At 40.3% G+C, this 13,013-nt stretch overlaps 1 protein-coding gene across 2 annotated transcripts in view; it reads right to left on the bottom strand.

Annotated features, from left to right (window-relative positions):
• Positions 1-4,125: 4,125 nt before the first annotated feature.
• aifm1 (apoptosis inducing factor mitochondrion associated 1) overlaps positions 4,126-13,013 on the bottom strand; it is a 53,540-nt gene continuing 44,652 nt past the window's right edge. For both annotated transcript variants that reach the window (XM_052021547.1, XM_052021548.1), the window contains exons 11-17: positions 11,057-11,164; positions 7,407-7,495; positions 7,154-7,294; positions 6,695-6,837; positions 6,444-6,568; positions 5,435-5,631; positions 4,126-4,407 (exon numbers count right to left, since the gene is read on the bottom strand). In XM_052021547.1, coding sequence (XP_051877507.1) covers positions 4,336-4,407; positions 5,435-5,631; positions 6,444-6,568; positions 6,695-6,837; positions 7,154-7,294; positions 7,407-7,495; positions 11,057-11,164 — 875 coding nt within the window. In that variant the 3' untranslated portion in view covers positions 4,126-4,335. The remainder of the gene's footprint in view (positions 4,408-5,434; positions 5,632-6,443; positions 6,569-6,694; positions 6,838-7,153; positions 7,295-7,406; positions 7,496-11,056; positions 11,165-13,013) is intronic.

Here is a 13,013-nt window from a genome sequence, read left to right as displayed (position 1 = left end):
AAAGGTTGAGAGAGATCCCATTACAAGTACAGAAATTATAATGCAAATACAAGCAAATATGAAAGAAGCTAATTCCAGAGAAATATGGTAACTTGATGATGAAAATAATGAGCATGTTTTTCCATCTGTTTCTTTCCCACTCATGAATATTAGTGCCTATTATTTAGTTTTTCCAAATTAACATTTATAGCTTTTGCATCTGAATCATAGGTGTATGCAAGCGGGTGCCAGAGTGTGGCGATATGTTGCAAGCAGCTCTTTACAGATCTACTCATTAGCCTTACTATAATCGTTCTATGTCATAAATTCTATTTCACTATTACTAATAATGTTCTTTTATATCTTCTTACAGGCCTGGCAATCTTCCGACCTCCAGGAACGACTACGAAGCGGACCCGACTCCCGGACCCAGAGGGAAACGACCAGCGTGGCCTAGGACGGGCCTGTCTATGTGGAAGCCTCTGCAGGGCGAGGAGACGTCCCCAGGGAGCCCCCCTCGCCGAGACCCGACCCCAGACCCCATCGGAGCACCCGATGCCGAGAACCAACCTGTGGAGGATGAGTCCCGAGGCCCGACCTGATGAGATCGACTCCCGAGGCTCAGGCCCGACCCGACATGAGGCCAAGGCCCAACTAGCCGGGGCACAACATCAGGGTCCCTCCGGATCGGAAGTCCGACCCTACGGAGCACCTGGGGCCGAGTCCCCCCCAGACAACCCCACTTACCTGCTGAGGCAGCTTACTCTTCTTCAGGACACTTAAACCTGTGTGGAAGCAACAACATACCTCACAAGACGACAGAATCCACGGCAGGTCTTCCAAGCTTACCTCCCAGTCCAGGTGGATTCACTCCAGGTCTTCCAAGTCTGTTCACTGGCAGTCACTTACCTTCTGGTCCAGGGGAAACCACTCCAGGTCTTACTGGTCTGAACCTAAACAATAACTTACCTGGTGGCTCCACTTCAGGACTGAAGAGTCACCGCCACGTAACTCGGAAATGTGGCAAGAGGGCTGGGCTGCAGGCGAGCCTGAAAACAATGTGGATAGAAGACCCGCCCCCCCCCCCCCCAGCATACTACTAGCTAACGTCCAGTCTATTGAGAACAAAGTTGATGAACTAAGTGCAAGACTGACCTACCAAAGAGAACTGAGGGACTGTTGTGCACTATGTCTCACTGAAATGTGGCTTACACCTGCCTCACCTGACTCTGCTATTCAACCTGACGGCTTCTCAATTCATCAAATGGACCATACAGCATCCTCAGGTAAAGTTAAAGGCAGAGGGGTTTGCTTCTTAATCATTAACTTATGGTGCTCGGACGTGACGCTCCTAGCGAGCTCCTGCTCATCCAGCCTGGAATATCTAAAGGTGAAGTGTCGACCATTCTATCTGCCAAGGGAGTTCACTTCAGCTATCCTGATGGCAGTCTACATCCCACCAGACGGACATGAAGCCTGCACTCAATGAGCTATACTCCGTGGTTAACAACCTTGAGATAGGATACCCTGAGGCCCTCTTCATTATCACAGGTGACTCCAATTAGGCCAACCTCAAAAGTGTGTTACCAAAATACTACCAGCACATCTCGTGCTCCACGAGGGGTGCTAACACTCTTGACCACTCTATACAACCATCAAAGATGCCTTCCGAGCCACCCCTCGTCCTCACTCTAGGAAATCAGACCACCAGGCTGTGCACCTTCTCCCTGCATACAAACAGAAACTGAAACGGGAGGATCCAGTACGGAGAGTCGTGCAGTGCTGGTCTGAGGAAGCAGATGAGCTCGTACGTGACTGCTTTGAGACAGTGGACTGGTCCATGTTCAAAGACTCAGCTGCCAGCCTTGATGAGTATGCCACCACCATCACAGACTTTATCAGCAAGTGTGTTGAGGATTGTGTATCAAGGAGGACAATACGGGTGTTCCCAAACAGGAAACTATGGATAAACCAGGAGATCCACTCCCTACTGAAGTCGAGGACTGCTGCACACAAATCTGGTGATCCTGATCTGTACAATAAATTGAGATATGACCTTCGGAAAGCTGTCAGGGATGCCAGGAGGCAATACTGTCAGCTGTCAGTTATGGCAGGGCTTACATGCCATAACAGGCTAAAAGATGAAGACAGGCTGCATAGCTAACAACAGCGCATCCCTTCCTGATGAACAACGCATTCTATGCGTGTTTGGAACAGAAGGGAAGTGGATTGTCACCATCCACCCTGACAGCCTCCAATGCAACTAAACCTGTGGTCACCATTGAGGATGTAAGATTAGTCTTCCGGAGAGTGAACATGAGGAAAGCATCTGGCCCAGATGGTGTCCCTGGCCTTGTGCTCAGATCTCGTGCTGATCAACTGGCAGAAGTATTTGCAGATATACTTAACCTCTCCCTGCTTCAATCTCAGGGTCCCACTTGTTTTAAGAAGACCACTATCATCCCAGTACCGAAGAAAAGCAAGGTAACATGCCTCAATGACTACCGACCAGTGGCTCTGACATCCACTACCATGAAGTGCTTTGAGAGGTTGGTCATGGCACGCATCAACTCCAGCCTCCCAGACAACCTTAACCCACTGCAATTCGCCTGCCTATCCCCGAAACAGGTCTACAGTGGATGCCATCTCCCTGGCCCTACACTCAGCTCTGGAGCATCTGGACAGTAAAGACACTTACATTAAACTATTGTTTATTGACTACAGGTCTGCCTTCAATACAATAATCCCAAGCAAGCTTGTCACCAAACTCCGAGACCTGGGACTCAACACCTCCCTCTGTAACTGGATCCTTGACTTTCTAACCACAGACCGCAATCAGTGAGGATAGGCAGCAATTTGTCCGGCACGATTATTCTCAACACTGGTGCCCCACAAGGCTGCGTCCTCAGCCCTCTACTCTACTCCCTATACACTCATGACTGTGTGGCCAGATTCTGCTCTAACTCAATCTACAAGTTTGCAGATGATACCACCATTGTAGGCCGTATCTCAAACAGTGATGAAGTTGGAATACAGGAAGGAGGTAGAGAGCTTAGTGGAATGGTATCATGACAACAATCTTTCCCTCAATGTCAACAAAACAAAAGAGCTGGTCATTGACTTCAGGAAAGGGGGCGGTGTACATGCACCTGTCTATGTCAACGCTGCGGAGGTTGAGAGGGTTGAGACCTTCAAGTTCCTGGGAGTGAACATCACCAACAGCCTGTCCTGGTCAAATCACGTAGATGCCACAACCAAGAAAGCTCACCAGCGCCTCTACTTCCTCAGGAGGAGAAATTTGGTTTGTCTCCTTTGACTCTCACCAACTTTTATCGATGCACCATAGAAAGCATCTTATCTGGATGTATCACGGCTTGGTACGGCAACTGCTCTGCCCAGGACCGCAAGAAACTGCAGAGAGTTGTGGACACAGCCCAGCGCATCACGGACACCAGCCTCCCCTCCTTGGACTCTGTCTTTACCTCTCGCTGTCTTGGTGAAGCAGCCAGCATAATCGAAGACCCCACCCACCCAGGTTATTCTCTCTTCTCTTCCATCAGGTAGAAGATACTAGAGCCTGAGGGCATGTACCACCAAACTTAAGGACAGCTTCTACCCCACTGTGACAAGACTATCGAACAGTTCCCTTATATGATGCGATGGACTATGACCTTACATTCTACGTTGTTGTGACCTTGCACCTTACTGCACTGCACTTTCTCTGTAGCTGTGACACTTTACTCTGTACTGTTATTGTTTTTACCTGTACTGCATCAATGGACTCTGTACTAACCCAATGTAACTGCAGTGTAATGAATTGACCTGTACGATCGGTATGCAAGACAAGTTTTTCACTGTACCTCGGTACAACAGACAATAATAAACCAATACCAATCAATTCCAGAGATGTAAGCACCATGATCTTGGGTGACACCGTTACTTCTGGATATAAACCAGAGACCACATCTTTCACAGAATGAAACAAATTATGTTGCATTATTCAAAAGTAAGCCAACTCTTCCTGACTATCTGTCCAAATTTTATCCTTACTTATCTGTAAATAGCAATTGGTTAGTCCTTGCATCCGAAAACACAACTGAATAAAAACTTCAAACATTTTGTTTTAAATTAAGACATTTTCAAATGCTGTTTTTACATTATTTTTAATATTTAGTTCAGAAAATCTTAATCACTGTGTGCACATGGTACAAATCGGTCAAATTTTAGATAATGTGAAAACTCACAAAATATTACTTACATTCTGAGAATTCAAGCTCTTGATTTTCTGCACAAAAAGTGTTTACAGTTTTTAAAAAAATTCTATACTCTTATATACACAGTTAAACTCTGGTCATTCTAATCTTCATGAATGTTGAACAGCTTTGCAATTTCATTGAGGTCATCATGCTCTTCACCATCCTTAATGACCTATGAAAACAATGAAGGACAAAATGCATTGGAGTATAGAAAGACATCCGTTGGAAAATTTCAAGAAATATTTTCCAGTGCATTTTCAAAGTCTCTTTTTCTTATGATTCAATCCTTTTAAAAATAAGCATTCCGAGTATGTATGGTTGTACAATTCATTGCAGACAATATATTTGAAAAACTGCAATTTAATTCTAATGGGAACTTGAATAGTAACCCTAGCATGACACTGAGGTGGATGAAAAGCCAACAACAGAAATGCACTACTACGGTCAGTAATAGAATTATGAGGGAAGTCCTTGGAGATACAAAATGGGGACAACATTGGAGGAAGATAATGTGTTTGTCTATAAAGGTCAAGTAAGACAACATCATGGTCACAAGTAGGTGTTCTTAACTTAGGTTGGTGCCTTTTTTGTGCTGTGGGAATGGGAGAAACTGAATTAGAGGAATTAGAAGTCTTTCATCCACCTTGATGAAAGTCATATGGATACTCTTACATTTTGAAACCAGTGATAAAGATGGCCTTGATACAAATTTACAGTTTAATTGTATTTAATCCACAAAAACTATGAATATATATAGAAAATACCAGATATGCACAGAGTAGGGAGCACCCATGGAAGGAGTACATGTTTCAGGTCAATGATCTTTCATTATTTTGACTAATGCCCCCTGTTTGCCAGGTGCACTAGTCAATGTTAAAATGGTTTTGTAAAAGGCCAGAACAGCACAAGCAGAATTGGGGCAAGTAGCAAAAAGTATTCATGATTACATGAATGAAATGAAAATCTTGCCAAGAAATAACTAAGATAAAATTTGAACTTTAGTATTGTTATTACTGACTATCTTCATTTGGTTGCACTGTATAGAGAATGAAGATTGATGCAATTCAAGTGAAGTTTTCTTTTAATAACCAAAAAAAAGATTCTGATCAACACTAATAAAAACTGAAAACACAATGAACTAACACAAAAATAAAACATTCAAATCCTGTTCCTATGTAATTCTTAATTGCAACACTAACCTTTCTGGCAATAGGCATTCTGTTAAAAATATTCCACAAAAGAATTCCCACAACTACTTTCTCTCTCAAGTAGAAGATGATGCCTTTTCCATAGTCCTCTCCTTCCACAGGTGGATGAGCCACAGCAACAGCACCAGCAGGCACACTTACAGAAGTGGCAACTTTTTCAGTTTCACTTTCTGATCGGATTCCTGTACCTATATACACGAACAAAATATACATAGTTAACAGCATGAGGAAGAATGAATAAACATAGCTAATACCTCTATGATACATCCATTATATTTCATCGATAGATAGAAGTTGCTACTGTTTTTAATTTGCATATAAAATCCTTGACTGGCTACAGATATTGGATATTGAGAACAAGGATCCTTGTTGATTTTTCGATCCTATAGGACTAAAGTCATATTGAGCATACCGACCACTAACTCATCTAACATCAGTTTAAACAACAAACACCACGGAGTCACTGTTTCCGAGTCAGCATCCCGTAAACTCAATGAGCTTATCACAGAGCTTTTGATTTGAGCATCATACCTTTATGAATTCTGCAGAGTAAATTTTTCAGAGACATTAAACAAACAATAGCAGGTTAACTGACTGCTGCACACATTGCACAATTTTCCTTTCAAATAAAGCTAGTTTAGGTGATTAAGGAACAGTCAACCTATTAATGGCTATTTTCTATGATCTCTGATAGTTAAAACCAGACTGAACATTTCCAATATAATTTAGTTTAAAATATGAAAATTTTTCCAAGTATTATGAAGAAATTCATTATGTTTTAATGCATAAAAAAATCAAAACGAGGCTTAAAATGTAAACCAAAAAAAAAACAGAAAATGCTGGAAACATTCATCAGTCAGCATCTGTGGAGAGAGAAAAAGAGTTAACATTTCAAGACAATGACCTTTTAATGGAATGAGCTATAGAAAAAGATGGATCTTTACTATATACCAAAAGTGTCAATCATTCATTTTAATTAAGCTATTATATTGCAACTTACCAGACATTTCTGTCACAGCTTTGGGGGTGTCTTTCGTAGTTGCCTTGGCAAACACTCCCACAGTAGGTAAACTACTGTCGACAATACCAATAGCTTCATACCCCACATCAGGGCCCAAGTCACTCCTGCAACAGTAAGAATTAGTTAACAAACATTTAACATTATAAAATGTTAGTCAATTGCTGTCAGTTATCCGATTGTTCACATTTAGATATGCGTCAAAAGAAAGAGGATACTGAGTTAACTCGTACCAAAACATGGACTGATGCCAATAAGGCTTTGCAGCTCCAGTCATGTTTTCTCCAGCCAATCTGCCACTCACTACAGCATGGTCATGGTGCTCCACACGCCTCCTACCCAACTTAAGGTCATAAAAACAAGCAGCATCTCCAGCCTGTGGGGTCACAAAACAAACACTAAATTAACAATTAAGCTAAAGGCACGCAAATTAATGTAAATTTTGTACTTTGTAAATATATTGTAGAGCGAATTTTTGTTTTAAATTGACATTCATACTCCATTTAATAATTCCACTGCATAGAATATTTTACCAAGTTAAAGTTATTTATTTATTTTTACAGACAAGAAGAACACAGACAGTGATCAAGGTCTTGGTATTTAGAAACTTAAGACATAAACCTTCACAATAATGTTTCTTTAAAAAACAACTTTTCCAAAAAGATGTTTTGAGCAATGACCAATGTACTTACCACCCATATATTTGAACGTGCTTGCAGTTCTGCATTCACCCTGAATCCACCCAAATCAGAATCCACCTCCAACCTTGCTGACTTTGCTAATTCCACACTAGGTTCAAGTCCCACTGCAGCAATGACATGATCAGTCTTTATCTGCAAACAATACAAAACAGATTAGCCTAGGCTGGCTTAACTGGGAACTTGGTTAACAAGACTAAAATACTTAAATACTTCATATTCACAAATTTATATTAAGACTACTTACAGTTTGGCCATCCTTGAGCTGCAGAACAACTTTATTATCTTTATACTTTGCAGATTTCACAACTGTATTGGACATGACATTAACACCCTCTAAAACAGGAAAAATAGTATCATTTTAATACAGAACTCTAACTTAATGGCCCAGATATATCTACGGTTCCAGAAGTGCCCAATTGTGGAACAAGTATTCCATTGAACTTAGACTGGGGAATCTGCTCTCAGATCCTCCACAGAATCCTCAAGCTCATCCACTTCAATGGAGATTTTACACTTACGAAGACAAGTAACTTAGATTATTTGAGTTTGCAGGAATGTTTAAAGTAGTCAAGTGTTTAAGGTGATAATTTATTTTATAATTTCCAGTACTTAAGTTTTAATTGTTTATTTCAGTTTTAATTGTTTTGCGATTTTTCTGAATGCCCAAGATTTTTAGAAGCATTTTAAAATCTTTAGAGTTCTGACCGACGGCAAAGCTAAGAACACGACTAAGCAGTCAAGCAAGGGTTTCCAAAGGAGTTTCATTTTTAAACTTTATTTACAGCATGGTGACAGGCCCTTCCCGCCCAATGAGTCCGTGCCACCCATTTAAACCCATGGTAACCTACTTGTACGTCTTTGGAATGTGGGAGGAAACTGGAGCAGCAGGAGGAAACCTATGCAGACACAGGGAGAACATACAAACTCCTTACAGGCAGCGATGGGAATTGAACCCCGATCGCTGGCACTGTAATAGCATCACACTCACCGCTATGCTACTGTGCCGCCCTACAAAGGGCTTTTTTGGCTAGCCATTGTTTTTACAGTTATGTCACAATAGGACCTAGTACCGCACTGCACAATTCCAGCAAGTTTATCAATTGGATGCAGATAAAGTGTGCGTCTGCAATCTTTATCTGATTCTTAATATCCTTTGTCATCCAAAGAACCCTGGATCTTGAGAGTTATCAAGAGCTGGATAAAAAAGCATTTAGTAGATGTAGAGATCTGAAAACAGGGAAGGCACTTTAGGAGCATATAAATTGTAGTGGGGACATTTAAAAAAATCAAGAGGGGACACAAACTATCACTGGCACGCAAGATTAAGGAAAATCCCAAAGCACTGCATATTAAGGGTAAGAGGGTGATCACAGGAAGAATAGAGCCCATTAGGAATCAATGGGGCAATATGTGCATGCAACCAGAGAATGCAAGTGAAGTCTTAAACAAATACTTCAGCTGCACTCAAGAAGAAGGGCATTGTCGTTGAAGAGTTCAGGGAGGGGACAGTAGCATTCTAGTACAAATTCCCAATAATTTGATGATGCATCAGATGTCTTAGTATTTCAAATCCCCAGCGTCTGATGAGATGTATCCCAAGTTGCTAAGCTAGACCTGGGAGGAGTTTTCTAGGGCCCTGACAGGTTTCTTAAATGTTTGCTGGGCACAGGTGAGGTAGTAGGTGACTGGAGAACCAGCAAATGTGATACCTTTATTTGTTAAGGGCAGCAGGAATAAGCCAGGCATGTGGGTCCAATGTCAGTGGTAGACAAGTTATTGAAAAAAAAATTCTGAGGGGAATGAATAACCTGCACTTGGCAAAGCAAATATTATTCATAGTCAGTATGGTTTTGTTAGGGGGATATCCTGATTTAACCAATCTGACTGAACTTTTTTGAAGAGGTAACAAAATATATTGAAAGAAAGGAGTGGCGAAGAGGAGCCAGGGGGATGAGCTCATGGATCTTCTGGCTACCTTAGCGTAGACAGATAAAGGAAAATAGTTAAGTAATCAAATATGGTAAGGTCCATTAGTGGTATTCTGCAGAGACTTGTGTACGCAATTGTAAATTAATTAATTAAATTACTTCAATTAAGGAAGAATGAATGATAGATTCTACTTTGCTGACACTATCAAGTACAATGGCATAGTCAATGTTGCAGATGGGAACAATTAATTGCAAAGGAGCTTTGATAGGCTAGATGTTGGGGCAAAACTGTGATAAACAGAATTTAATGTGTGAAAATGTGAATTCATTTACCAAGACAAATCAAAATCTTCCAAATGCTGAACTGCAGAAGAGCAGAGAGATTAAGGAATCCATGCAGAAATCACTAAAAGCTTGTGGTCAGGTATATAAAAACTATTAAGGCATCTAATCATAAGGAGATGGAATACAAAAAAGTTATTTACATTGTGTTGGAGTGTCAGTTTACAAGCAGTGAGATAATCAATCCTTGCGTTTACTGTTCGCCTCACTGAAGATTCAATCTCACTGGCAACTGTCACTTTGATCTGGCCCGTGAATTCATTACCCTTGTCCAGTTCCATTGCAGTCCATGCTTCCCCTTTGTCTTTGCCTTCATCCCAACTAGGAATTCCTTCTGGGTTTACTCCAGAACTTGAGATGGGATTTTGTACTGTTTATTTTTCTTTTTATTGGGTGTGGAGAGAGGTCACAGATGAGGGTTCCAAGCACTGCGGTGTGTGAGTGGGGGAGACAATAAGGGCTGGGGGTGGTTATGGGCTGAGGTGAGGGGTCAGTTGACTTAGGGCTGAGAAGTGAAATTACTTTATTAGGGAGGGTTGGGGGGGGGTGGGGTTGGGGTTAGGGCTTATCAGCAGCACTGCATTTAATTCCTGGCATTGCATCTCAAGATTGATATTCTAGCCTTGGTTGCTATGTATAGTAACAGATGTAAAAGGGCTAAAAGTTGATGACATCTTGCAATGGATTGTTTTTGTTCAAATGTAGAAGGTTTAAGAATTATACAATTGAGTGTTTAAGGTAATTAATAAGCAATGATCAATTAGAATGGACAGAAAAAAAGTTCAAATGATAGGGAAGAGCAGAGCAAGGGGGCATGAAAAAAAATTAGAGCCAGGCCCTTCATAGGTTACATCAGAAAGTAATTCTTACAAAAGGGGTTGGGTAAATCTGAATTCCCCCAAAGAACCAATGATGCTAGGTCAATGAAAGTTCCATAAAACAAGATTTTTGTTTGACTAAAGTATTAAGTGCTACAGAACCTAGACAGGTAGATTGAATTCAGATGCTGTTGAGCCACAATCTGATTTATGGAAAATTCTTGGAGGAAAATAGACATTTTCTTTTTTTTTGGAAACAGTTGTTGAGAACATTAAATAAATTTGCCTTGCTTCTGAGTTGAATGATGCCGTCAGTTAATTTCCACTTAACTCATATCAGAAGGGTATTTCTGAACTACACTCAAAGCACTCAGATTCAAATAAGCTTTACAGCAACTAGAACTACGCTGAATAAAATACAATTCAATTTTAAATGTTTGTTAAAGCTGCATTTTTCCTAATGAAATTTTTAAAACCTTGATTGAAAGTAACATGAAGGAAAAGGATACAATCCTGTTTTCTAGCCCGCAATAAAATACTGTGACTATTCATGATTTCAATTAATTTAAAAACTTTATTCTCTATTTATATTGATTCCTTAACTTCACAAGGATTCTGAATGTACAAACATTAGGATCTACATTAGAGATTAAGATTAGCCAAACAGTTGAAATGTTGCAAAAGTTTACTGTTGGTATGTTTAAGTAAATTCCAATGTCTAAGATCAAAGCAACAAATATATTTTCCACTGTCAATCAAAACACTGCAAAATAATTTACACAAATATAATAAACAAAGATCTTTACCTTTTCTTACTTTCTCAGTTGTCCAGTTGCTGAGGTATTCTGGGAGAATTTTACCCATGTTTCCTTTCTCTGGAAATATTTGGATCACTTCAAGTTCCATATTCTGTGCTGTAATTTAACACGTTATGGTTTAAGTACACTGGGAACAACCACAACATCCAAAACACAGTGTTTGCCTTTTATTAGCTTAAGTAGATTTTTCAGTTTTGTAGGATACTAGTAAGACCATAAAAAATAGGCACAAGGGTAGGCCTTTAAACCACTACAGCCTGCTGTCATTCAGTAAGATCACGGCTGCTCCAACTTTCCTCAAGTCCACTTTCCTGCTGTATTTCTATTGACCCTTGATTCCACTATTGTTTAAAAAATCTATGTTTTGAAGAAACACCATGGCAATAAAATTTACGAGAGCTGTCAAACAACACAGTAGTCCTCAATAAATAAAGTGAGGAAAGTTGACAAAGAATACTGCAGGATAGCGATCAGTTGGAAATCTAGGCGGAGGCATGGCAGATGGAGCTTAATCCAGACAAGGGTGAGGTGACGCATTTTGGCAGGTCAAATGCAAGTGGCAAGTATACAGTAAATGGCAGGATCCTTAGGAGCACTGATGTATAGAGGGATCTTGAGGTGCAAGTCCATAGCTCCTTGAAAGTAGCAATACAAATGAATAGGTAATAAAGAAGTGGGTAGGTGGTAAAGGCGGCATATGGCACGCTAGTCTTTATTGATCAAGGTGTTGAGCATAAAAGTTGGGAAGTCATGTTTGCAGCTGTATAAACTATAGTTAGGCTACATTTGGAGTATTGTGTGCAGTTCTGGTCGCTACACTACAGGAAGGATGCGGCGGCTTTGGAAAGGATACAAAAGAGATTCACCAGGCTGTTGCCTGAATTGTATTAGCAACAATTGGATTAGGTTGGGCAAACTTGGATTGTTTTCTCTGGAGCATTAGAGGCTGAAGTGTCATAGAAGTATATAAAATTATGAGAGGCATTGATAGGGTAGACAGTTAGATACTTCATGGCTTGGGTTTAAGGTGAGAGGTGGAAAGTTTAAAAGGAGATCTGCTCGGCAAGTTTTTTTTTTACACGAAGAGTGGTAGGTGCCGCGGCCAGGGAAGGCAGTAGAAGCAGATACAACAGCAATGCTTGAGGCATTTAGACAAACATACCGACAGGTAGGGAATAGAGGGATATGGACTGTGTACAGGCAGGTGAGATTAGTTTAGATTGACATCATGGTCAGCACAGACATAATAGGTTGAAGGCCCTGTTCCTGTGCTGTACTGTTTTATGTTCCAAAGTGAATCGGAAAAATATATCTAGTGGAAGACAGTACTCACTAAGGCCATTTTCACCCACACCATCATTCCCTTCCCCATCCCTCCTAAATGGGTGTAATGTCAAGCTTTCTGGGAAAAAAAACCAGATTAGTTCTCAACTCTGAAACAGATAAACAACATCCAAGAAGGACTGCTGTATTGTGAAGGTCTATAAAGATATTTAATTAAAAATTCTGAATGATTGTGTTATTAACATTAAGGAATAAATAGCATCCATTGTTTCCATTGAATCATAATCAAATAGTCCCAGAAGCAATAATTCATTGTACTGAATCATTGGCCATTTTTTTAATATGTATTTCACATGTGCAAAACATGTTTGTAAACATCTGAATAGCTAATTCCGAAAATTATTAATCATCCGCAAATGTCAGTCCACGAATTTAGATACGTTTATTGATATACCAAGAGGAGTACTGATGCTTTATTTGCTGTTGTCAATTTTTGGCTGAAATAGTCATTCCTGCACTTTGTACCGTCCAGAGACAAAAAAATTCCACAAAACTCTCATCCATGTGGTCATTTGTTATCGCTCATAAATACTAAACAGGCAGTTGAATCACTGAATGCAAAGCAGTTTGCACACCATTCAATACTGTTCCAAATCTGTCC

The sequence above is a fragment of the Pristis pectinata genome, chromosome 8, assembly GCF_009764475.1.
Source record: "Pristis pectinata isolate sPriPec2 chromosome 8, sPriPec2.1.pri, whole genome shotgun sequence".
NCBI classification, from domain to species: domain Eukaryota; kingdom Metazoa; phylum Chordata; class Chondrichthyes; order Rhinopristiformes; family Pristidae; genus Pristis; species Pristis pectinata.
This window is presented reverse-complemented; position numbering and strand designations above follow the sequence as displayed.